At 48.3% G+C, this 26,860-nt stretch overlaps 1 protein-coding gene across 1 annotated transcript in view; it reads left to right on the top strand.

Moving 5' to 3' along the window:
* The first annotated feature begins 2,390 nt into the window (after window positions 1-2,390).
* LOC126536003 (putative fatty acyl-CoA reductase CG5065) overlaps window positions 2,391-26,860 on the top strand; it is a 36,157-nt gene continuing 11,687 nt past the window's right edge. Inside the window, exons 1-3 of the mRNA XM_050182891.3 lie at window positions 2,391-2,964; window positions 18,412-18,528; window positions 22,441-22,616. Of these exons, the coding sequence (XP_050038848.1) occupies window positions 2,884-2,964; window positions 18,412-18,528; window positions 22,441-22,616 (374 nt within the window). The 5' untranslated portion in view covers window positions 2,391-2,883. The remainder of the gene's footprint in view (window positions 2,965-18,411; window positions 18,529-22,440; window positions 22,617-26,860) is intronic.

Below are 26,860 nucleotides of genomic sequence, written 5' to 3'. Positions count from 1 at the left end.
AGCTTCGACGTATGATACACCGCCTTCTGTAATGAAAGGAAAATAATTTTACCCCTACGTGAAATTTTTGTCAACTATTGTATTTTACTGGGAAATCAGTTCTGTGAAACCCGAAAAGGTGTAGGAAAGTTTATGAAAGGGAAAGATTATCATCCATCCTGACTGTAGCACGAAGCTGCAAAAGAAACCCATACGTTTTTCTCAGAGAACTAAAGGAAACATTGTCATCCAATCGATTTAGCACGAAACTAGAAAGGAAACTCATACGGATTTTTCCGGAAAGATTCTGCTGAGAAAACCCGTATGGGTTTTCCTTGTAAGTTCGTGTGAAAGTCGGGAGCATGACAATTTTCCCCTTTGATTGTATTTTATTGTGTATGTGTATGGATTTTCAAGAAACTCGTAAAAATTTGAAACTGGTAAATATACTTGACAAGGCACCGAGTTGGTAAGAGTTAATTAAACACAGCGATGACAAATATATGGAGAAAGCGCACGAAAAAGAAAACCAAGCAAACAAACAAGGAAATTCATTGGAATGAGTTGGGGCTAGAAGGGACATCGTATGTATACAATTGCAAAACAGAATAATGAACATGAAATGAGAAATGTATTACACAGAAATAAGCGAAATAAGTACTATATGCATGGTAACTGAAATGACCAATGCATGTTTTCTTTTCCTTTTCTCTCTCTGAGTGCACAATTTTTACTTGCTTTCAAGCACTGATGCCATCGCTATATGCGCTTTCCTGCCAACTTTTAGTTACGGCTGACTGGAAAATAACGTGAGCGCGTACGTGCTACCCATGCCAAGTTTGCATTTGCTGTCTTTTTTTTTAGTACAGCGGTTGATTTCCTGAAGAACTGTTCGTGTTTCGTTTTCATGTGTGATGTGTGACCTTCGTTGCAGTGGAAGCTTCATCCCCTATACTATTTCGTTTTGTGTAGATCATCTCTTTAATGGTCATCTCACAGCATATCAACTTCCTAAGACGATGCTTGGCTTTGAAAAGAAAATGCATTTGCTTGTACTACAGCTGTATCCAGCCGTCACGTAGCCGTGAAGCATCGCTTGCGTGTCTGGAGGCATAGTATAAGCGACCCGTGCAGGATTCTGCCGGTGCGCTTGGCACAGTCACGTGGAAGGCTGACCACGATGTCTGTCAGCATGTTCAATCGCAGTGAACTTTACGCGCCAGTTAAAAAACGAAAAAAAACTAAATGTTCATTGTATTTTCAGTACACCCTAGCAAGAAATTGTAACAGACCAAAGAGGCGGGAAACATGATAAATAATTTAGGATAATACAAGACAATTTCATTGAAGCGTCAATAGGCGCACTTATTTTTCTTTCTTAGTAGATCATAACAGAGCAGTCTCTTTTAGATTATTAGCGCGACCGTCGAGTAATTGTAGAATAAGTGTGGAATTTGACAGCATGGTTTGGATCACCATGTTTTCCGGCTTTTTAATTTTAAATCCATCGAAATCAAACAATCGGGCTGTCGGTTCCTGGCCACGTACGTACCGAGGGTTTGGATGACCACTTACACGTTACGGCATGGCCAAGCAAATGATGGTTCAGTAAATTACTTAGACATTAAATTTCGATTCAAGCGAGTGTCTTTCCGCGCTGGTGCCGTTCGCGTGTGGCTGGACAGAAGTGTTTTAGCGTCCCTCGCTTCTTGAACGCATGTTGTCGAACTCGCCGCAACGACAGCGACTGAATAGTAACAATAAGATTATATTACTATAATTAAGTATTTATTACTTTACTCAGTTGTAAATTACGACTTTTCTGCGGTCATAATTACATTGGCATCCGCGGATGCTTCGAACTCGCATGTAATTAAACTGGGCCGGTTGATAGCTTCTCGAGCGTGAAGGAAACATCGTGAGAAAACATGACCAAGTAGTCAAAAGACGATTTGTCTCCCGTGACGATACGCTACCGTGACGCATCAGCGTATCGGTTAAGCACTGAACTGGACAAGGCTCGTATCGCAACTCACGCCCACTTTTTAGCAAGGACGCCGTTGACGTTCAAAAAGGGCTGCACGACTCCGTCAGAACAGCCTAACATGCGCAGTATTATGTTCGTGGAAAACAGTCCACTGGAAGCCGGAGAGCAAGCCATGCCATGGAGAGAGAAAGAAAATTGGCACGAGGTGACAGAAAGGACCGGACACAATAGTTAGCAGTGCTAAGCGTAGGGAGCATTCACTTTCAAGCCACTTTCTTCTACTGGGTGCCCCGTCATATTTTTTCACACAAAGCCCTCTTCCTAGTTTTTTTTTTCCCCTCTTTTGAAAAGTTGTAAGCTGGAGGAGAGGGAGAGCAGGGGAGTCATCGCCCGTCCGCAGGAATTCGAGAGCCCCCCCCCCCCCCCCCCCCCTACACGGCAAACGTCATAATCTCTAGTGGAGAGGGCATCGTAGAAGGGAAAGCGTCTTCTCGTAGGAAAGGGGGTGGTTTTGCCGGCGAGGGCTACGGTGAAAAGGGAAAACGTGGTGAAGGCGACGAACAACTCAGGCTGCCGGTACGTTCGCTTGCAAACCAGACGACGTCACATGTGCGGAAACGAGGATCAAACGAAGGGGGGAGTGAAGAAAGGGTGAGGTTGCGCTCTCGCTTCCGATTGGTTGCCTCGAGATCACATGTCTCAGTGGTGGTGTATATGCCTCAACCAGGGACTGCGTAAAAGAAAGAAAGCGCTGCCGGTGACCGCGTCTCGCGAGAGTTAGGTTGCAAGCGCGCACGCGTTGTGGATTTTTGAGAAACACTACCTGTGCTTCGTGCGTTGGGCATTCGTCGGCCAGTCGTCCACGCGACCGACACACCGCATCGAGGCGACGACCTGCTACACCGGCGCCCTCGAACATGGAAGGCAAATCTGAAATCGCGGAGTTTTTCGCCGGCAGTAGCGTCTTCCTCACTGGGATCACTGGATTTCTCGGCAAGGTAAGCTTGATTCTCCTCTTGCGAAAACACTTTCGGTTTTACGCCGCGCTCAGGGCACCCCTTCAACGAATCACGTCTGCGTCCACCAGCTGAGATGTGTCTGCAAAAAATTTCTCGATGGCTAAGCTATGAGTCAGTGCTTTTTCGCTTCACAATATTAGTCACGTTATCTTTCTCTTTTTTTTTTCGCGAGTGGTGTAGATAATGCTTATCTGCGTTCAAACGCCTTTCCGAAGCTTCTGACCCTGTATTTCGTGTTAGTGGTTCGTCGCCTCTCTAGAGAAGCCGGCGTGTTTCTAGCGAGTATCGTTGAATTTCTCGAGCTAGCAGCTGCCACGTTGCCGCGACCACGTGCTGCTGACACGGACCTGCGGATATTTCGCCGCAAGATGCATTCCTGTAAACTTCGCGTCCATTGTATTTCTGGTTTGCGTCCATAGTTAGAATGTTTCCTCCAGATCGCACTGTGATTTTATATACGCGTGTAGCACATTTACGACAAGGTGATTAACAGAAAGAGGTCGTCATACTTGTAGCGCGCTGTCAAGCGTTCTCTTCGAAAAACGATGTTTTTTTGTATCTTCGATATTTATGTATCAACAGCTGGTTCTACGATCATGGATGGTTTTAGTTTAGCTGCCTGCACTGTTACCTGCCTGCCTTCCGTGTTGACTTGTAGATAGCATGTATATGTCGTAGTAGTTACAATAAACGTGTGCACCCTGCTGGATTTTGCTGACTGCTGATACTTTAACCACAAACGATCCTCACGCGCCGATCTGCTGCTTTTTTTCTGCACTTATGGTACATCGCTGTTTGAAATGCGGTCGAATGACTTCGACACATGCAAGTTAACAGTCTGCGCATCCGTTCGTCGCTTCCAGCATGGCTGTCAGTGGCACCTTCGTGCCAGCTTCCATTACGCGTTTGTCAGCAGCCGGGCACGCTCCAACAAGGCTTCTCGAAGGTGCACGGCGATCGCCGTGTGCGCGCCGTCGCTTCACTTTATTGCCATGACCGCATGGATGCGCCAGCCAATGCCCTGCGTCGCACTCACAACGCTCTTGCTTCTGTTTCCCATCCTTCGGCGTACACGGTCTGTCTTCTTGTTTGCTTCAGTGTTTGCTCCACCTCCTCTGTTGTTGAGGTTTCCAGTCGCCAGCGCCACCTACCTCTCTCCAGTGGTGTCGCCACGATCCACACCTGCTTAGGGTGCCTCGATGTGCGCAGCTCCCCTCCGCACCGAGGCACCCTACACCCGCTGCTCAGGATTACACCGTGGCTTAGGACGAAAAGAGGGAGCGAAGAACCTGTTTCGACCCGTCGGTCCCATGCGCCTCTTGGTCTTCTGACGAGGGAAAAAGTGCCAGAAGGCAGCGGCGCCGTCCGCCTCTTTGCTTTCAGCACCCACCCTCTGTCCATTTCTTTATTTTTTCAAACGTTAGTTCGGTGTAACGTACTCGCCATTGACATGAACGTCCTTTTGGTGCCTAAGCGGTCGTCTGTGTGCCTATTTAGACGATGTCCCGAGGGTCGTGGTTCCCGCAGCCCTTCTGCGAAACAAGCCTTTTTTTCAAAAGCTTAGCCGATGTATATCTGACCACCGCTTCCCTGTTGAGGGTGAAGAGGTCGTTCCTTCGTCTTGGCAACACCTGAATATTTGCACACATGGCATTGCATAACGTTAACATCACGTCCAGTGCCAGCAGCACTCGTCATCTCTTCCGGTTCAGTCTCTTCCTTGACTTTTCTTGCAAGGAGTCTTGAACTTGAGCGCGTATTCGCAAAGGGAATGGGGGGGGGGGGGGGGGTTGCTTTTATGAAAGCAAACAGTTGTCATCCTGCCTACAGTAGCACGAAGGTACATAGCTATGAAAGAAACGTTCCCAGTTGCAGAATTCGTCATGGCGAAGGGATCGGACAAGGGAACAATGCATTGCTGGAGAAGCCGCTCTGCGCCAGACGATCTTTCATCTGACTCTCTGTTATAGAGCTGTGGGGTGGGTCTTGTTTACCCTAAACGTTTCCTAGGCACAATGGACACGCGGCAGACTTGAAGGGCATTCTGGCCACAGGTGCAAACCAATTCTCTGGAATTTCTCAGAAAGGCGTTCATCTGAGCACAGTATAGACATTTTCACAAAAAAAGCTATTCGTGATGGTGCATTGACAGGTCCCCGCTGGCATCATTGAAATAAGCTGAATGGAGATTTGGTACGCGAAGCTTCGGCATTCGACTGCCGCAATACAAAAAGTCGATTGTCTCCGACGCCGTGAAAAGAGGGGCATTGTGGGGGAGCACACAATTTATTAGTCCCAGAATCCCGCAGTTCTTATCCTGGTCTCGCGTACGCGGTAGAAGACATAGATAGACAGTGCGAAGCTTTTCGACGATTAGCCGACGTAAATACTGATCGGCCACCGGAAGCCAACACAGGATACCACACCACCTTTGTTCCAAACCTGCAAATTTCCTAATTTCTGTGCACCACTTAATCCTCGGGCGTCCTTCAACTGGGATACATTTCCTTTCCCTCGGCACCCACGTCCGTTACTCTAATGAGGCATTGGTTATCTGTACCATGCATTGTATAACAATAATAATATCTTTATCAATTATTGACAACTACATTTTTCGGCCTGCCAAAGCCACAAAGGACATGGGTGGCAGTGGGAGGTCACAAAGTCTACAATAAGATATTCGACAGCAGTCAGTTGAAAAAAAAAATGTTTAGTGATGGAACTACACAAACAAGTACGACTCACGTGCGCTGCAAACTGAAGCTGAAGAAGTTCCTGACAGTACAGCGATTAACGTGCAACAATGAAGCCAAGATGGTGGTACCATAGCCAGCCGGACGAATTCTACCCCAAAGGCGTCTCACATTTAGTGCTGCGATGGGACAAATGTCTGAACCGGTGTGGGGACAATGGGGAAAAATGATGTAAGGTACGTAGAATAGTACTTATAGTTGTAATTACCTGTATGTACCTTACTTTGACTAATAAAAAATAGGGACAAAGACTTTCTGATTCACCCTCTTATTTTTACGGAAAGCCCCAACGTCACTGGAATACTAAGCACATTTTGCAACGCTGCGTTGCGATTAGTAGATGCTTGTTCTTCCTGAGAGCCGATATTGCTAGTTCATTACTGCCGTGGTCGCGCTTATGGTCCAGGCCCCAGCGTCATTTCCACAAGCATTGCTTTCCCTGTGTGAGGCAACAAATGTGACTCACGTCACTCAGTCAAATTTACCTTGTGCGCAGATTCCCGCAGCTACGTGCGTCCACTGAGCCAGGCCTTTTCCGTCTCCGAATTTCGTGGACGGCGCTTCCTTCCTCACGTGTGTGATTTACTCTCGGCCTTATCGCCGCACCTTATTGGCTCCGACCCAAACGGTCGCGTGCTCATTCGAAACTGCTATGGAACTCGCTACGTACTCATGCTATCCGGTGACTCTCACTGCTGAGGCCTACTCGTGAGGAGTCCATAAACAACGGTGCAAGACTCGCTGTGACCGCACGAGTGAAACATTTCTAACAATCGAGGCATCTGGTATAATTAACGACACTTGTAAGATAGCTCGAAAAGGACGCAATAAGCCTAGCTTGGCTCGCTGTTTGTCGCGATATATAATGTTTCATCAGGTGCCATGGTTTTGAGCCGCTCACCGTGAGGGCAGACTCCACGTTGCGCGTCGGTTTTAATAAACCAATGAACGCAAGGCTTTGAGTATTTGACACACGACAAGGCTTCTAACTAGCTTCATTAAAGCACCGAGCTTTCCTGCTCTTCCGTTTGGCAACACCCCAGCATGACCAAAACTGTCTAGCGTTGTCATTACCCTTACCGGCGTGTCCAGCTGGCAGCCCCCACTTCCCGTGATCCAGTTATTTCATGCATCGCGTGCACTTGTCAGTGGCAGCATGGTTCAGACTGCTTTAGCCTACGAGATCAAGACTATGCGCACTAAATAATGAGTACGTACACTTCCAAATGTAACCCTAATGGACCAGTTCCCAAATTCGTGGTGACTTCTAGAGCCAGAATCTTAAATGTGCCTCGCCGTGTGGATGGAAAACACGTGTTGCCGGCAGTAAATGCGCTAAGGGAGACTCACACAATTGATGCGTATATAGCGTCGAGTAGGACTTGTTTTTGGCACATTCAGCACAGGCTCATCTTCGCATAAATGGCACTAAACAGGCAACCCATAGTAGTTATTTGAAAAAATCTGGAGTAGGCTGCCCAGCAAGTTTGCTTTTCAACAAAAGCTATATTTCTTGTACACTAACTACATTTCTCCTTTTAAATGCGGCTGACCTCACCAGGGAGTAAACGTGAGCACAAAAGATTTTCCAAAATTGTTCGGAAAATTTCGTGTCTTCATAGTTCCCCCCACTCAGCTACCGATAGGAAATGTACTGTTGCCATCCAACAAACTTAAATGTTGCGGAAATCCCGCACAGAAGACGGGTGTGCCAGGTTCGGTGATGGTAAAGGAGAATCTTTTGAACGGGAACAATACTTCGTGCTACGTTCTATGAGTCTGTGTAGAGAGTATATTGAACGGCAAATACTTTTCTCACGCGTGCGTAGCAACGTTTTTCCAAATGGTATGTTGGTGCCAGAAGTGTGAGGGCCATTTGTAGTATTCAGCATGACTCCCACGTGAATACTGCACGTGCCTATTAGCTCGCCCCCCCCCCCTTTCTTTCTTTCTCGCCGCGGGACAGTTACAATGCCCCGCGGCTTTTCTCTTCCCATTCCCAAACAATACATACTACTACACACGGGAGTGTCCGGCAAGTAGCTGCACGGCCAAAGGTATTTTCTGTATATCGGCAAGTAATTGGTTCTAGCCCTGGAGGCGCGTTATGGGCATTTGTTCAGTCTCAGCCGCTCGCTGCGAGTGAGACGCACCTCGCTAACTCACATTTTCGGGCCACTTGGCACACCGATCGTGAGTCCCCGTTCGCAACACACACATACCAAGCAGGCGCGGCCTAGGCCCACGACCTCTGAGCGACTTTCGACCGCCACTTGTGCCAGCGAAAGCAGGCGCACGATCGGCGACGCGGGCGCGGAATGTTCAATTGCGGCGCGGTATACTAATGTAGACCGGGCGGAGAGGGAGCTCGTCCGATTCCGTCGACGCCGACCAAGGGCGTCTGCAGAGAAAGCGTCTCTCTTTTATTTCTCTCGTGCGGACCTTGAACGGCAGGTTTAACCAAGCCGAATTATGCCGATGGCCGGCGATAGGGTCCGGCCGTGATCGCAGGCTCGTGACGTCACCGGAAGCAGATGAATAGAAAAAAGTGCGCATGACAAAGATATATATATATTTGCGGTAGTGGTTCTTTCCCCGAGTTCTTCATGAGGCGAGGATTTATTTATACCACATTGCCGAGCGGCCCTGATGTATGTCTGCCAATGAGAACTGCTTGTTTATTTCTTAGATTTCGTCTTCTTTCCTCCATGGACACGAATAAACAACTTCTACGCCGACATTAGTATTACCAGGCCGATAACCGTCGCCGTTCTGGAAAGAAAGCGGCAAAGCACGCGGCTGAAGTGAAACGATTCTCATTACCTAACACGGAAAACGGCGTCGCCCGAGGAGATGAAGCCCCGAAACGCGCTTTTGTGTTTTGTGCGGTGATTCACTTCGTGAAATACATGTGTTGCGCGAGTCCGCTTGCCAAATATTGCTGGAATTGGCAGTTTGCTTCTCTCTTTCGTAATGAGAGGGGTTAGCGGTACTCGTGAGAAGAATAGGCAAATCAGTGTTGTTAGCTACTACTGCTCCCTGTATGATGTGGTGCAGCGGGTGTAGGGAAAGCGGGTCATACAGCGAATGCTCGCGTAGACACTCGTGAGCGTGTGTCCTACTACTGCGCGCTTTGGGAGTGGACCACCTTTCACAATGATGCTGCAGTTACACAGAGATATGTTTTACAGCCACAGGCTCCCGGCCACAGACCAGTGGGACAAACCATTGTCACCATTCAAAAGCCCCACCTGCAGAACAACACAGCTTTGCATGTGCGGCCGACTAACGGAATCCGCTGTAAAGGGGAGCATCGCAGAGAGACGGTTGACGGTTATAAGGAGCTGAAGAGGATGATGAAACGAAGTCATATTGTACCTTCGTATGTTGCACACCGACACATGTCCGTGTGTAACAGGCAATGTACTAATGTGAGTGTAACCAGTTCTTCAGTGTTCAGCTTGCGCTGCTATTTTAAACGCAGGCCTGCTGAAACCACCAAGCAGCTTCTGGAAGGCATTTATCATTTGCTTCATCATCTTGTTAATATGGCAGTCTAACGCTGAGCTTTGGAGGCCCTGCCGAATGTGCGGGTCCGCGAAGCTAAGGCCTGCTCCAGTTTTGGAGTCCAGCCTGGTGCTTCTTACATGTACCAAGGTTAGCTAGTGGAAGACGATATTCTGCTATTTACTGCAGATTTGCGGGTGCAACGAAAATTACGTCATCACCTTACATGGTGGAATTTTGACCTTTTGGGGCCGTACGGATAACGTTTCTCACCCTTTTACCTCTCTCGCGGGAGGTCAATGGTGTTATAGACTTTCGTTACGCTTTATCTCACCTCGGCAGTAAAGTTTTGGCGTTATTTGGATGGCCTTTAGATTGGTTATCATTATCGAGGGGCGAAGACCTGCCATATGCTCACACAATGGGAGCCCGCCATGTCATTGCTACTAAACAGTGGTGTCATCTGTGACAGCTAAGGCAAAAAAAAAAAAAGAGAGAAGCACAACGAAACGTGTCCGGCGGTGACAGATTGCGTTACCGTTCAGTCGCAAGCAAATATGTTTGCTGGCACGCACTTGACATTGCCTTGAATTTGCGTTGTTTGGGGCAGCATACGCCAGCATGTATGCTCTCCTACCTCGTGCATCAGCGCTCGGACAAGTCAAATCCGGTTTATAAATATTTAATGAATCCTTAACGCACCCTACACGCGTGAGCTTTTCGTGGTTAAAATATATGCATCAGCGACGTGTGTCACAACCCTGCATGTCTCTGTTGGGAGCAGTGGCTGCATCGACGGCAAAGAATTCAACGGAGCGCTCTAGGTTGCACCACCAGAGAAAGCGCGTGGCTGACGATCCAGAGGGGCCTTTCAAACAAGCAAGGAACGCCAGAGACCAAGCTCGTGCCTATGCAGATCGGCGACCACACGCTAATACACATCTTAATGCCATATACTGAAAACATGTGCGTGTGACTACTTTCCCTGTTCTTATATGGCACTCAGAGGCCACAATCTCTGCGGTAACGTACTTTGGTTCGAGATTCAAATAGTCATTTTCACTCGTTCTTGCGTAGTCTGCAATGGGCGCTAGGATGCACTCGTTTTCATTTAGCACTAGGAATGCGTTTTTTTTTTCTTCGTCTTTCTTTTTTTAATGCGCAAGCATTCTTTGGCGAGAATCCCAGCAATATCTGTCCGTTCTGTGAGGCCCGATATATGCATAATTGGTGTAGGTAACACATGTAATAGTTGTAATAGTATAATAGCAGAGAGTGGTAGCGTTAGGAAAAAATCTATAAAAAGTGGAAATAAACAAACAGGTTACGTGGCCGTCGCCGCGTCAAGGTCGTGACAAAAAGGAAAGTAACGTAGTTAGCACACATAATCGCTATACTAGTGTAATAGATTATTCGTAGCGCTAGAAAAACAATCTGGTGACGTCGCCGCGACAAGGTCGTAACAAAAAAAAAGGAAACAAACCTGCGGTGTGGCAAAAACGAATGTATGTATATAAAGAAAGTGGTTGTGACGGCGTTTCGGCTCAGTTGATACGATATATCTGCAAAATAAATACATAATTGGTCAAGTTAACGCATGTAATCGTTATAATAGTGCAATAGTACATTATTGGTAGCCATGAGTAGATATGCATAAGCTAGCTAAATAAGGAAGCGTAAGCGAAGCAGCGGCTGACTTAAAGAATGCTTACTTAGACAATTCTCAGAATTATCGGCAGCATATTTTTTTTTTATTTACTTTTGTCTCCAGACTCTCAGTTCCCTTGCTTGAACTGAGGTAGCTGATTTGTACACACAGAAGTACGACTTACAGATATTAGAGATCGGTCAAGTTACTTTACTGGGAACGCCGACTTTCGTAACACAGAGAGAGAGAACGACTGCGACATCTGCCATGGCCGCGGCAGTGTTTAATGCAGCTTAGTAAAAGCTAGCCACACATTTGACGGTTTAGAAGTCAATTAACAGTGTGCGCCTAGACGCCAATAACTCTATCAGTTTGTTTTTGGCTCCTCTTTAGAGCCATAGTACATGATCTTCCTTCCTGTTTTCGTGGTCGCGCGCGCGCCCCAAAGGACGCACACGTCATGGTTTATGCCCGCGCGCGTGGAAATAACCGATGTCGTGTGTGTGTGTGTGTTTAATGTACACCCAGTTAACTATTCAACGCTAGTATGAATTACAAACAGAGGAAAACATGACTATACGGCGCAGTCCTGACCGGCGAGATGTATAACAAACTACATGAAAATACTGAAAAGGAAAAGAAAGACCTTGTGACTGCTCCCGAATGGTGCTGAGGGTGACGTGTATGTTTAGGGCAACAACCCTGAACTGCTTGGTTCGTTAACGCCCGAGGTTCGGCAACTTCTGGCCGGGAACAAAACGTCCTTTCTGTAAGTGAAGAGAAAACGTGTCGTCTGTGCCACATAGATCAAGACACGATTGCACTGTTTTTACGCGCAGACACTTTCGCTCTCACAAAGAAATAGTGCGTTCTGTTTTCTTGTTGCGAGTTCGATCGCCTTCTCGCTCTTTATCCCCGTGCTCCAAGGTAGCCAGCTACACGTCCCCGACATCGCTACATATTCAACTAGGTCAACCGGAGACGCATTTACTTAAGGAGCACTATCTCTGTATCAATAATCGGTTTCACTGTGGCTGCAGCAAACGTCCCTAACCCGTTCGCAACTCGCGGTTGCCCAGCTTGTCGCCCTGGTTAAGCTCACGCCCCCCAGCACCTCTTGCTCGGATCTAGTGAAGTTATGCAATCGTCATTTGTAACACCCGCTTGCTATATACACTGTCATGGGCTCGCGTTTCTCTGCGCTCCCCTCTCTCGCTCTGATCGCGAAGATTTGACTCAAGGTAACAGAAAACGCTGCAGCCGTAACCGGTGCAATTTGGAGAGGTCAAAGTAGACGCACATGCTTCGTGGAGTGCAAGTGAATATTATATAAGCCGGCACTCCGATTAGTTATCGTCTGCGAGCGAAAACTGCCTTGCTGTCGGAGCCAGAGGGGACGCAACGCGAACAAGTGGAGGAGCAAATGTTCGGATTTATCGTTCATTACTGCGAGCAACTTGGAGAGCAAGGGCTCTTGCGTTGACGTCGGTACCTCATTAATTCGGTTACGCAAAAGGTTGCGGTCCGCGTAAAAACAACCCGTTACAAAGACGCACGTGGGATACGTGCATTAGTACCCATCGAACCTCCTGCTGAGCTGCCCTTGCCGTGTTAATTTCAGAGTTTCGCAAAATATTATAAAAAAGAAGAATGGGGCCTCCATTCCGCTCTGTGAAGGTCAGCGAAGCTGGTGTGGACATGAGACAAGTACCACAACCCCAACTGACGTTAGACGACGTTGCACAAGCACCGCAAGAGGCGTACGTCAGGCGCGCGCGCACGTACGTGCGCGGAAGTGCAGCATTCATCTTCATTCTGCTAGGCCGTCCGCCAAGAGCAAGTGCGTTATTGAATTAAATTAATGTTTAAAAGTAAACTGCGTCAGAAAATGCGTAAAGTATGACTTGCACACAAGCTGCAGACATGATAGCCTCGGACTGTTATCTGAATATACGAGAAAATTTAAGTCTGTTACGCGTAAATTGAACGACAAAGATCTTTTCCAGCTGCCTTTTGAGGCCTGTCTGAGTGGCCGCTAGGTGGCGTTACCGTTAGCGCAGCATACATCCTCATTCTAGTAGGCCCTCCGCCTAGCGCAAGTGCGTTATCGAAGTAATTGAATTTCTCAAGGTAAAATGCGTAAGAAAACTCGCAAAGTACCTACATGATAGCATCGGATTGTAATGCGAACATATGATGAAACATAATTCTGTTACGCGGAAAGAAACACAAACCCCTTGTCCAGCTGCCGTGTTTTGGGTGAGCACACCACGAAAAATCCCGACCAACTAGAGGCTAACAGCTTCGTAGTGAAAGAAAGAAATGTTCATAAACCCTTATGAACCCGACCACGAAGGAGGGCTACTTTGGTCCTTCGCTCCTCTATATTTTGCGCTTGCACTTGTTCTTGTTGCTTTTATTTCTTCGGCCGTCTGGGTTTGGTGATTTTCAGATTGCCGGCTTCGACAGCCTTTTTCCCAAGTTTTGCATCATTGCAATTCATAGTCCCCCACGCTTGAGCCGCTTTGCATTGAGCACTCGTCCGCCTGTACGCAATCGCAACCACAACGCGAGTCCACGCAACGTTTGCGCTGTGATGTGGTGTTGACATAGACAAGTTCGAGATTCGCGTGACATTGGTTGACCCCCCACCCCACCCCCTTGCCCTTTAACCCTCCCAAGACTCCCATAGAAATAGCCAGACCCCACCCCCAAATTTTCCCGGATGAAGCCCACGGACGGCCATCTCGCGTGATTAGTATTTGGCAACCAGCAGATATACTTTCCTCTATCGGCCGGTGTTGCCGTATAAGGCGCCACATGAGCTCGCATGCATATTAAACACAAAATGCCTCTGGAAAAAACAACGACCAGGATAACACAACTCGCTTACATGTGGCACGTCGCCGTAATTGTGTCACGCATTAGTTCATCTGTTTGCTCACAGCAGATGAAACAGTGCTCTCGTTTCAGATCAATGAACTTACCATTCTTAGACCGGTTGAAGTTCCCTATGTTACTACAAGTTGTTGCTTATGCGTCTAAAAAAGTGAAGTAACCTCTAGTCACTGCTATTTATTACCGCCTCTGCCAAAGTGTCACGGAAGCACGCGCGGGGCGTGCTGCATGGCGGGGGCGATTACGGTAAGCAGTGATGCTTTGCTAGAACATTCTAATGTGCTACGTGCTGCCAGTGCCCTTAGAGCGAGCAACAAAACAACAAACAGGTTTTCACGTTAGCGTTGCCACAGTGTCGAGCGACTCCACGCATGCTCGATCACCTTGCAGATCGAAGGCAGCCGATTCTATACTCCTACGATAACAACAGCTATAGTTTGCGTTGTCATATGCGCATAAGTCGGCTATATTCCTCGCTTCCTTCCTCGCACGAAATCCCGAACTTATTTTCCTCCACCTGTACTCGGGCGCGTCGAGGTCGCGTCTTTATTTATTTCTCGGCGAGAGGGCCTGGCCTCGTATACTATACTGCCAAAGGCGCCTTCTGAAAGCTGATCCGGAAACCCCGAGCATCAACTGTTTACTAGAATCGCGCGTGTCACTCGCGTAATATTGATGATTGCTTACGCCAGCCGCTGGTTCCTCTTGGCACGGGAAAAGGAGCCGGCGACAGCGTCACTCCCGTCGTGCGGGCAGATATAGCGTCATTCCGTGGAAAGGTTCGGCTTGCAATTGCCATTTGCACAGAATCGCCGTGGTCGACCATCGCAGCGCCGCTGAGCACAATGAAATAGGCCTTGGGACGCGTCTTCCTCAAAGAAAGTGCTGTCTGTATTGTCGTTTAGCGACTGTGCTTGGCCGCTTCGCTTTTGTTTTCGTTGATGTAACCTCGTGTGCGTATACGCGGGAACATTCCAAAGGCAGTGCGATCGTTTAGTGTGCAACGCGTACGTGTTCTTGGATATTCGCGCATGGACTAAGTGCACGCATGCCTCGCAGTCAGCTTCCTGCGTGGACGACCTCTCCCTTCGTTCGGCGGGTTGACGGCAAACGGTTAGAATCTAACTTAGAATGCAACTTACTGCAGATGAGAGCAGCTTCAGTACAGTGTCAGTTAATTACAAACATGAGCACACGTTACGGCAATCGCACTGCGTCTTCACGTGACAGCCGGTGCTCGTAGGCTACTTGATAAGCAGGATGTTCGAATAGACACTGCTGTATAGAAAGCTTGTTTCAGCGCATAGCGTTCTGGTATTCTTTCTCTCAATATATCCAGCCTCTTACGCCGACGCAATGTTCGAAGTTGTCTACCCGCTTGGACTACGAGATATGTGTTCGTGGTCATCATGCCGCCGAGGTCATTTCATCGGCGTCATGCCAGCTTTGTCATCTGACTCTCGTCATTTCGTCTTCTTCACGCCTTTTGGGCCGACTGAGTGGACAAAGCTGTCTAATAGCTTTGGCCACTATGTATGTGGACGTGGTTGGGATGCCGTCGCGGTCGTTGCATCGCCGTCATCCCAGCTTCGTCATGCTATCGTCAGCGTGCCATCGTCGGATGAAGCGGCAACCACATGTACGCGATATTCAGGTGACAACGACAACCTACGCGTCAGGCACACCTTGTCGCGTCGCGGCGTTGAGCAACCACATGCACCTGACAGCGAGGAAAAATGTAGCGACAAGTTTACATTGCTGTCCAAATAAATACGACCGTGCGGCCGTAAAGAAATCGCAAACGTACCACGAGATCAAGATTTTAATAAAGGTGTATTAGTATTAGCTTTAAAAATTTGAACGACGTTTAAGCTTCGCCTTTAAGAGTGGAACGCGATAGCATTCAAAGATCCCTGACTGCTTCTCACGCTTCCCGGCAACTGCAGCTTATGTAACCGTAATGTTTACCGGGAAACGCTGGCGGCGAACGCTATGCACGAAGGCGAGCTTTCTGGTAGAAACGCGGCCTCTTGCGTGGGCCGCGATGCGGTGGAGGCGAGTACCATCTGGAGGTGTTGCAAGGTACCGGGCGCGCCGCTTTAGTGCCTTTGAGATCTACGCGCGCCGGCGCGCGCAAATCTCAGTGGCCATGGCCGCTCTATGAATGGTAGAAACGCTGGAACAGGGGTTTGATGAGCAAAACGAGAACAAGGTAAAAGCGGGATTATGTTTTCTCGTATATTCAAATTACAGTCCGACGCTATCACGTCTGTAGGTTGTGTGTAAGTCGCATTTTACGATTTTTCAAACGTATTTTAACTTGTGAAATTCAATTAGTTCAGTAACTTCCTTGCGCCACTTGGAGGGCCTGCGTGGTTGGGTATGCATAATCCGAAACTATGTTTGCCGAAACAATGGTCGACGCGGGACGCCTACGCCGGATTTTCTTCGACACGGGGGGCTTAAAGCTGTCGCGTTAATATGCTGTCATCGTCAGTGAAAATCAGTTCCACGACGCCAGCGTGAAATGTTGTGGCGCCGTCTGGTGCAGAAAACTCAAAACAATTTCGCGGCTCTCGGTGGCGGCAGGCCTGACAGCGTCAAAACAAAAGAAAAAAAAGCTGATCTCAACAATAACGACATAATAACGCCGATACTTTGTCCTCAGTCTGAGAGGAGACAAAGCGATGGCTGATTTAACTATTTAAGCTAGTTGTAAGAGTGAATTTAGATTGAAGCGAGCGGACTGGTTGCTGCCATGTTGTCGCGCAATAACACTGTCGGCGTAGGAACCTCAGGGCGACAAGCAAAATTTTCTTGCTGGCCAAAAGCCTCCGCGACGGCAAAATCTGTTGCTCGTCGCCGTCCCTCGAAAATCGCGTGCATATGGTTGGGCCCAGTTATGCTGTCGCTGTCATTCCATCCTCGTGATGTCATCATTCTATTGTCTTCATTCAAACGTCATCATGCTGTCGTCATCGCACATTTCACGCCAACCCAGTGAACCAAGTTGTCATAGCTTGGGCCACTAGGTAATGTGCTGGCGGTATGTGCTGCCTTGGTGGCGTTGCATCGTCGCCATTCCAGCTTCTTCACGCCACCGTCGTCATACAGTCATCGTGCATTCTTTGTCATACCGTCATCGTGATGCAGTTGTCACGCTTTCATCGTCATACATTCGTTGTAATTCCATTGTCCTCGTACCAACGTCGTCATACCACCTTCGTCGTTCCATCGACGTTATTCATTCTTCGTCATTCTATCGTCGCCACTGCGTCGTCATCATACAACCGTCGTCATGCCAGACATTCGCAAGCGAATGCCATAGCAATGAGGGCCGATACCAAAAAACAGCGTATTCGCATTTAACCGAAGCAACGAAAGTCTCGGAATGACCACTACAGATCCTAAGTACACGGGTCTTGAGCAATACGGTGTGTCCCTAAATTCATGAATACTAGTAATCGGATAACCGTCGACAGTCCTCGTGTTATGAGTTCTTCCGGAATTTATGTTAAATCCAGACGACCAAGTCATAGGCCGTCTAATGGCGACGCATTATTATTGAATGACTGTAAGGTATTGTGCGAAAGTTAGGTGCTTCATGCGTTTGCTGGTGAACTGCAGGGTGCTTCTGCAGCATCCGCGGCTGTCCTGTAGCAAAATAATTCTGAACAGACCCCGCTTGCGTCGGTGTTTACTCCCCCCTTCCTTCCCCCACACGAGACTCCAATATCTGAACAGTAACGAATATTTCACAATCTCGACTAGTGATTGCTTGAATTGAATACCACTCGAATAGCATGGACAGTTCGAATTGTATTCGGAATATCAAATATTCGCGCAACCCGAATGATAGGTGACCTCTTCGCACATTCTGGTGACATGTAAGTTGGCATTTATTTGTGCGGTCGCTTCCAACACGCCGCTGACGGCTGCGCGAATATCGTGCAATCAAGCCACTGTGGTCATGCTGGCTGTGAATACTGCGTTCGACACTGTGTGGATCTCGGTGCTTAACTAACGGCACCTCTCGTTTCACTCACCGACACTCCAATAGAACCTGTCATAATAAACACATCAGGCAGTATCCGACACAGTGCGACACGTTTAGATATTCATATTTCGCATGGGCAATTGAAATCTGGAATTCATTGCCAAAGGAAATTGTAGAATCAGATTCTGTGGATGGCTTTGTCGCAAAATTGGAGTCATATTTTGGCTGTTCATGAAAGTATTTGAGTGCGTAGTTCAAAGGTAATGAGTCGGTTGAGTGATTGGACACTAGTGCACGTGTGATTGCATTTCAAATGTAAATATTGCAATGTGCTGAATAGTGGTGTTTTATAGATCCACGATAACTACAAGAGTATTATACGACAAATATTGCAATTGTTTTGAGTACCTTTTTCCCTGATTCATGTGAAAAAAAGAAGTGTCTTGTGTTGAATACCAGTGCTGTTGTATGGCAGTTTTCTTTTTGCTTTATCTGTTTTCTTGTTTTTCTCTTTTTCCTGTTTTTCCCATGCTCGTGTGTATATTTTACAATCCACTTCCTGTTTGGGCCTGTGCAAAGGCCTACAGTATTGTTAAATAAAAATAAATAAAATGTGTACTCAGGTGGTGTTGGAGAAGCTGTTGCGGTCATGCCCCGACATCGGTAACGTCTACGTCCTGGTGCGTGAGAAGAAGGGCCTAAAGGGCAAGGACCGCCTCAACCAGATCCTCAATGAGAAGGTGAGACATGCTTTGTACGCCTGTGAGTTCGACACCTCATCTCTTTTAATGCGAAGCATTCTTTGCCTCATTCTTGACACATTGCGGTAGGTAGGTAGGTTCCTGTGTCGCCGCGCCATCATAAAAAAGAAAATAGTGTGTGACCGATGGTGTAATCGGACCTCTGTCGTTGAGAACAGCAGCTCGGTGCTCTAATCACTGGGCTACGATCGCTTTTTTCTTTCTTTATCTTCGCTATTCGCACGCACACTTCTCTCGCTCCAAATGCAGCCAGTCCTTTGAAACACTCGGCATGTGCGCCACGTGGCACTTTCTCGTCTTCTTTGCTCGTGTGACAGCTCGCGCTTTGAGGCGCCGTGTCAGACTGCACTATCTCCGACCCTTTTTTCCCCAGTACTTTCATCGTAGCAGCTTCCGCTACGCAGTAACTGCGACGTTCTATCAACTTTATGATCGCCCACATTTAAAATTTATTCGCTGGAGTGCAAGTGTCATCGTCGTTTTAACATAGACACCACATGACATAGCCACAGGTACGCACGATTGTATAACACGTAGCTGATTCTGACGTCACAATGCGTGTTTCTCATGCGTACGTTCATTTACTACCCATGTAGAACGCAACAACCGTCGCGTCATAAGCTCGCGTCGTACAGCCAGCTTATATATCGTGCCTTTGATGCCATATACGATCGTCTTCGTTGTCGTAGTCGTGCTGCTGTCGTCGCACCCATGTACGCTCGTGACCTGAGCACACAACTACTCAATTTACGCAAGAACACGCTGACTCGCTTGGCAATGGTTTACAGAAACCCAAACAATGCTGGATAGCCAGCTACCTGCACAATGATTCGGATAACATCGATTCCCACAGTGCGTGGGATTGGCACAACTTTTTTGTGCATTGCGTTTATTCTATTCGACACCCTTTCCCCCAAGTCCACCGGACCTGGTTAACCACTCTGCGTTTCATCACTGACTTTCGCTCTTTCCTATTAAGCTGTACATAGTTGCCACAATTAAACCTCTCTGAGTCATTACATTTCCTTTCGCAGTTGTCCTGTCGTTGGTATAGTTTATGGCAAATCACACGAGGATCCGATTTGAACAGAAATCATCCGCTCACTTCTAAAAAGTGCCACCATGATAATCGATGTGAGATGACTTCCTCGCCACCATAGTACAGTCATATTCAGTGTGCTATATTAATTGAATGGCATACCTGTGGTGTTATTGAAAAATGTTTGCTTGGTGTATATTATCGAAAGATCCTTACTTACACTTTACGACGTTAATTTGACATCATTATTCTACACCGGTACGAGTGAGTCTTGCCGTGCCTTCGTGCTCTACGCGCTGATGCTGTGCAGCTATCGGTACGGTGGCCTGTGGAGCTCCCCGCCAACAATGTCTTCATTTTTACAATTAGAGTGAAATTCTTAGCCATGGACGGGTCGATCGGCCGAGCACTTGGTTGTTTACGACTAATTAAGCAAATGCAACATTACTACAAGCAGTCCGATTATTCCTCCAAACGTCCGATTATTCCTCCAAAAGACCTTGGCGGCCGTAATGTTTTGAGCCTTGTGGGAAAACAATTCCACCGCTATACACACGGCAGATGTTTAAAAAGGAACGGCTTAGCCGATAGCTTATTGTGTGTGCGCAAGAGCCAAGTCAGGAACGCATGTAATATTTCCTGGCGTTAAGCAAGTCTGCCAGTCGTTGGGCGGATGGCGTGCTTCGGAGCCGGGAACAGTTCTCGTTTCCTTAACGTATATAGCGGCGCCGACTGGCACGCACGGAGGTAAAGCGAGGCCCTTAGCTGCGTGATTCGCGACGATATTGCCACGCTTGAATGCGCGCCAGGGAGTAGAACGTTTGCCGTAAGATAATACGGGTGGTGGCGAGCCGGTTTCTTGATTGCAAACACTACGATGCTTTGTCACTCTCATCGGACCTTCTTTCCAAGCCGGAGGCTCTTCAGATAACATACACCCCCTGTGAGAGAGAGAGGTTAACCAAGGACGTGCCCGGTTGGCTACCCTACACTTGGGGAGAGGGAAAGTGGCAGAATACATATGAAGCAGAGAGAAGAAAAATAATGAGAGTTAGTCACTCACAGAGTAAGTCGCAGAGGAATGTCAACTTTCACAAGTGCTAGTACAGTCCAGCAGCCTTCAAGAAGTGCAGAAGGGCTTTTGTGGCATTTCAAATGCAAGAATGCATAGGCCATGGTCCCAGGATCTTTTCCTGCGAGAGCACTTTATTGTCTATATAATAGGATGAGTTTAGCTTGTAGAGTAAGTCATTGAATAAATGAGGAATAAATAAGAATTTATAAGTGCGACGCCCAACCACGCGCGACACAGCGATGTGGTTTCGCGACGGGAGAGTCCAGGTGGAAGGCAAAGTCGCAAGTTAGGGTCGATAGTGTACAAGCGTGAGTTGGTGAAACCCGGTGAATTTCATCGTAGAGGTGTGATGTGACGGGCAAGTGATTGAACTTGCCGCGCAACATCCGTTCTTGAGAGGGGCATAGGCATCCGCTGATGTTTTTGATGAGCCGAACGAGCAGCTTCGTCTGCGCTGTCGTGGCCGGTAATTATGCAATGGCTCGGCAACCGTTAAAATACAATGTCGTGTCCTTTCTCTAGCGCGTTGTGATGAGTGTTCCTTGTATCGTACACTAGTCGCTCGTGTAACGCGTGACGTAGGGCAAACTGCAGAGTTTGTAGGGCTGCTTTTGCTCTGTAGGCTCGTGCTATAGGTAGCTAAAAATTTAATTCCGGAGTTTTACGTCCTGGAAACCACGACTTGATTATGAGGCATGCCGTATAGGACTTCGCCTTAATTTTGACCACCTTGGTTTCTTCAACGCGCACCCAAAACACGATACATTCACGTTTTTGTGTTGTTTCTTTTTTTCATTTCGCTACCGTCGAAATGCAGCAGCCGCGGCCAGCATTCGATTCCACGCCCTCTGGTTTAGCAGCGCGACGCCAAAGCCACAACGCCTCACGGTCCTATGGGTATCCGAATAGCGCTCTCCGCGACGGCTTTCTGAGTAACAGGGGCCTATCTCGAAGGCCATGCTCTTGTGTAGTGCCAGAAGCGAAAGTGGGAGCCGTAAGCACGTCGTGGATGAAATCTTTTGCACACCACCGTGCTTAATTTTGTGCCCCAACTTGCTCCAACAGCGCCCGACATTCTGTAAAGGTCAGCCGAGTCCCCCTCTCTAACCCCCTTCATCCCGGCGTCCGTCTAGATATTCAATTACAGAAAGTTTCTTCTTTCTTTCTTCTTTCTTTCTTTCTTTTTCTTCTTTCTTCTTTATTTCTCTCTCTGCATTAGCGTGTTTGTGAGCACCAAAAGCCACCACAGGTGTTCGTAAACATGAAACCAGTTCGTGAGTGACCGCAAAAGCACCGAGCCTCGTTCCAGCCCTCAGGAGGGACGCTAACTTCTATTTTAGTTTTGCGCTTGCAAGCGCATCGTGCACCGTCCTTGGTGCCAGTGCCGACGGCGACAGATAATCTGCTTTTGACCCTTCGGACAACGCTGCTTGAAATGTCAGGCGCCACGGCTGGCTGAGGTGTTGCTGACCGTCTCGCGACAGCAGTGTGAGCTACTGAAGTTCAAGGGAGAGTATGGCTTCTTGTATGCCGACGCTCCGACATATCTTTCTTGGTTAGACCGGCGTTATTATCACAATCGACTTCCGTTTTTTCTTTCGTTTCTTTTTCTATGACGGCGTGCACGAGGAGGCTGTTTCGTACCCTGCCTTGCTCACTCTCGCTCATGAATAAAAGCAAGCACCAAGTTGCGTTCACTAATCCAGAAAAAAAAAAGAAACTGTCGACCTCCCGTGTTTCTGCCTCACCTGACGTTCCTTCCCCGTTGGTGACGCAGCTGTTCGCCACCCTGCAAGATGAGCGCCCCGAGATGTTCAGTAAGGTGGTGGTGGTGCCAGGTGACCTGGGCGAGCCGGACATGGGCATCTCCAACGCAGACCGGGAGCGCATCATCCAAGACGTGTCCGTCGTCATACACGGCGCCGCCTCGGTGCGCTTTGACGAGCCGCTCAGGTCGGTGCTTCGTCTTTCGCGCTCACTCTCAGAGCACGTCGTCGCAGTTTCGTGGATCTAACAAGCTGAGAATGTGAATTAATTTTACAAAATAATAATAAAGTAGATCGCACTGTTGATGTCGTCGGTGTTTTGTTCGTGTGTGTGTGTGTGTGTGTGTGTGTGTGTGTGTGTGTGTGTGTGTGTAATTTCGCAGCGGCAGGCGAGCAAGGGCGTCTGTATCTCTTAATGCTGTCTCCGTGTGTACGCGAATATACTCCGTTCCACACATGGCAGTCAACGCTGTGGAAGCTACGCAAGAAATTCGGTCAAGAAACGTTATTGCTTCGCGCGTCCCGTCTATGCTTCGCTGCGCACGAGCAGGCCTGTGAGGTTCCTCGCGATGGGCTGCAAATAAACAAACCCGAAAATTAGAACCGAAATAAAAATTATCTAAAACAACGCATTAGCAGAAGTATACCACAGTGTTTTTGGTTCTAAGGAATAAAACTTGTTTCATTCAATACTGAGCCACAGGCACGTACTCAGGATCCTTTTTTTTTCGGGGGGGGGGGGGGGGGGGGGGCAGGCCAAGTTAAAAATTAAATTAGATTATGGGGTTTTACGTGCCAAAACCACTTTCTGATTATGAGGCACGCCGTAGTGTGGGACTCCGGAAATTTCGACCACCTGGGGTTCTTTAACGTGCACCTAAATCTAAGTACACGGGTGTTTTCGCATTTCGCCCCCATCGAAATGCGGCCGCCGTGGCCGGGATACGATCCCGCAGGCCAAGTTAACTTTTCTATGAGAATAAGGGGGGGGGGGGGGGGTAGTTTTACTAGTATAAACGTGAATAGTGCATACCGTTCGCTATAAGAACGCGTAAACCCACAAAAGAGAAATGAAATAAGGTGTATCTCACAGATACGCCTGTGAGATAGACCTCTCCTTTACTTCACAATGAACATCAAATGGACTCGCGCAAGAACACTGCCAAGAACAAATAAGCAAGCGAAAGTCTAAAATAAAGATTTCTATTAGCGTTTCTTGAATTAGGTCTGGAAGACTTATAGAGAAATATATATTTGAGGAACAGTCACAGTTCTTTTGAATCCCTCGTTTACTGCTCTACCAAGTGCCAAAACCGACTCGTATCGTTAAATGGGAAAGTTGCGTAACGATGCGACGCCACCGGTCCCGTACAACCGCGTAGAGCGCCGGACGCTGCGGTTCTAGACGTACTGCGCCCACCGTGAAAGGTTAGAAAAACACCCACACAAGCACAGCAGAGAAGTGGCTACGTCAGGCGGCTCGACTGATAACTGCACATGCGTCATTCAAAAGACACGGAATCATTATCCACTTCCCGCGGCGTTTTTTCTACTTCCTTTTTAAACAAAAAGATGTTGACCCATAAATGTTTTTTTAATATGGTTAAATTTGTTAATTTTCGCTTTTCCTTCCTGTTTGGCTGTTGCCTGGGCTCTCTCCCTTAGTAAAACGCTGAATTTCTAAACTCCTTGCGACTCTTGTTTCCATTTGCGAATTTGCGCGAGAAGTGCTGTACAATTAGGGAGGAACCAGACGAGGTAACGGGTGACAGTCGTATTGCTTATGGGTTTAATGGTTATTGCAGGGTTTGATGACGGACGCTGTTTCGTATGATCTTATTTTCCACCTTTCTACTCCGTATCATGGGTCTATTGTTCCGAGGATTTGCCAGCATCGCGGCGGGCCGTCACTCGAAGAAGTAATGAGGCAAAAAGTTAAACACAGCTGGTGTTTTCTTCGGCCGCAACTCGTTCCAAGAGCATATACAGACCAGCTTACTATGAACTGAACCCCTTTCCTGGTCCCTGGATGAGTATAAACAAAGAAGGTTGAACTAACGAAGGAACAGCGATGCGCATGACCGTTGCTATAGATGGTGACAGAAAGTGAGAGAGGCATAAAGGAGAGATGGCTCGACCTAATAGATGGTGACAATTGACCGCACCTCGAGTTAATCGCGCGGGCACCGAATCGATGAGAAAACTGGCCTTCACACCCCAGGAGATGCCGGTAACTACCGCCATCCAAAAGGAGTGAAAGAGGCAGCAAAATGTTGATCGCCGAATAGCTGTCAAGCCTCAAGATTGATTTGGCGGTGCTTTAGTAATGTGTGCGAGGACTGGTGGCGTGGGCAGGGGGGAGGAGGGGGAGGTATGCCAATTAATTTAGGAGGGACCCCCCCCCCCCCCCCCCCTGGGGTACGTGCCTGCTGATACAATATAAACAACTGTTGCGCACAATTGCGGTAAAAAACAACAACAAAAAATCGAACTATATATAAGTGCGAACGAAGCCCCGCCCCCCCCTGCAAGAATTCTCTCTAGCTTCCACAGCGTTGACTGCTATATATGGAACGGAGTATAGTTAATTCAGGAAACATTTCGCGACGCGCGAGCTTATCAGCCGCCGCTGTCGTTATTGGCAAGGGCGCTTATTGCTGGCCCCGAGCCAGCGATGGCACGCGCCATGGCGAGTGTCATCAGTCGATGCCTCGTTTTCGCGTGTGCGGTATGGCACGTTCCGCCGTTCTCGGCGCAGTCGGCGCGCAAGCGAGCGTGCGCGCCAACCACACGGCACGTATGTTCGTGACCAGCGTGCGCCTGGTGTCCTCCTGTAAGGCGCCCGACTTTCTACCTCAATAAGAATCGGTTCCCCCCCCGCCTCTCTGCCGATAGTCTTTCACTTGTGTTTTTATTATGCGCGTTGTGCTCTGGTAGAAAACGAAAGTGCTTGCCTCGCCGGCACACTGACCGGCTGGACCGGTCTTCCCGCGCCTTGCGCTAGCCCCGTGCCGTCAAGGTCTCGTTCACTGGAGCACGGGAGGACTCCGCACCAAGCTAGGTGTGTACGCGAATGGCGACGGTCACTATACATACAAGCACCACAAGCACTCGCATTCTTGCCCGTCGCTGAGAGAACGCGATACGCCGTGCGAGGAACGAATCCTGGACGTGACATCGCACGTAAAACGTGCCCGTTTTACAGTTGAAATTCGAACAGGCTATTTCCTTCTCGTACAGGGCTATTGTTTTTTTTTTTTTTCACGCTAATGGTAACGTGGCGTTGGTCGCAAAGCTGAAGTATGGAAATCGGAGACAGTGAATAAGGGCGGTGTGGCCGTTGAACGAGCATAAAAACCGCAACCACACGAAGTGCAATTCCGACGTGCTTTCGGCGTCTCGTCGAGCGCTGTCATGGTCAAAATGCGTACCGTGATGCCTAGCTTCAGTCCGGTGGAACACGCTTGTGACCACCACTTAGTCCCATGTGGTCCGCAGACTCCATGTGGTCATTGGCCGTCAAATAACACCAGAAATTGAGAGCATTTGTGTCTTGTTTTTCGCACTGTTTCTATAGATACATCACTAGGCGACAAATGCCATGTGCGTAAAACCGCTTATTTCGTAACCACCCGTAGCGCGGCTTTCGTTTCTAGCTTACAGAGAAGTCGACGTTAATTTTACGGCCCCGATTCCCTTGCTATACTGACGGACTCCCCAATATACTTTGAATGCAACGCCCCTGATGACCTGCAACACGTTCTGTGCGACATGCTTCCGCTATGCGTCAGAGATACAGCATTTGAAGGTGGCACTACACCTTCAACGCGGTCAAAGCACAGGTGGTGCTTACGCGCCGCTAAAGCGCTGCTGATGTTCTTGCAGGCCACGATCGAGTCTTCATGAAACTTCGTAAATATCCCTACGGTGTGTGCGTGTGCGTGTGCGTGTGCGTGTGTGTGTGTGTGTGTTTGAGATTGTACGTGCTGTTGAGTGATTATCACTGTATATATTGTAATCATCACCCAGCATCTGGAGTAGCATGTCAGGCAAAACGCCAGGCTAACATCTCCAGCATCTCATTAAAGCTTGTTTCTCTCTCTCGTCGGCGACCTACGGGTCCTCTCATGTATTTAACGCGGTCATATGCAAGTTGCTTCACCTTTCCAAGCGCACGCGGAACGCTGCAAGGCCACTTCCCTTTCGCGGACACTTGCCTTCAAGATATTGGCGTCACCTACCGTGGTTGCTCAGTGGCTATGGTGTTAGGCTGCTGAGCACGAGGTCGCGGGATCGAATCACGGCCACGGCGGCCGCATTTCGATGGGGGCGAAATGTGAAAACACCCGTGTACTTAGATTTAGGTGCACGTTAAAGAACCCCAGGTGGTCGAAATTTCCGGAGTCCCCTACTACGGCGTGCCTCATAATC

The sequence above is a fragment of the Dermacentor andersoni genome, chromosome 4, assembly GCF_023375885.2.
Source record: "Dermacentor andersoni chromosome 4, qqDerAnde1_hic_scaffold, whole genome shotgun sequence".
Classification (NCBI taxonomy): domain Eukaryota; kingdom Metazoa; phylum Arthropoda; class Arachnida; order Ixodida; family Ixodidae; genus Dermacentor; species Dermacentor andersoni.
Note: the sequence above shows the minus strand (reverse complement) of the source record. Positions and strands in the feature narration are given on the sequence as shown.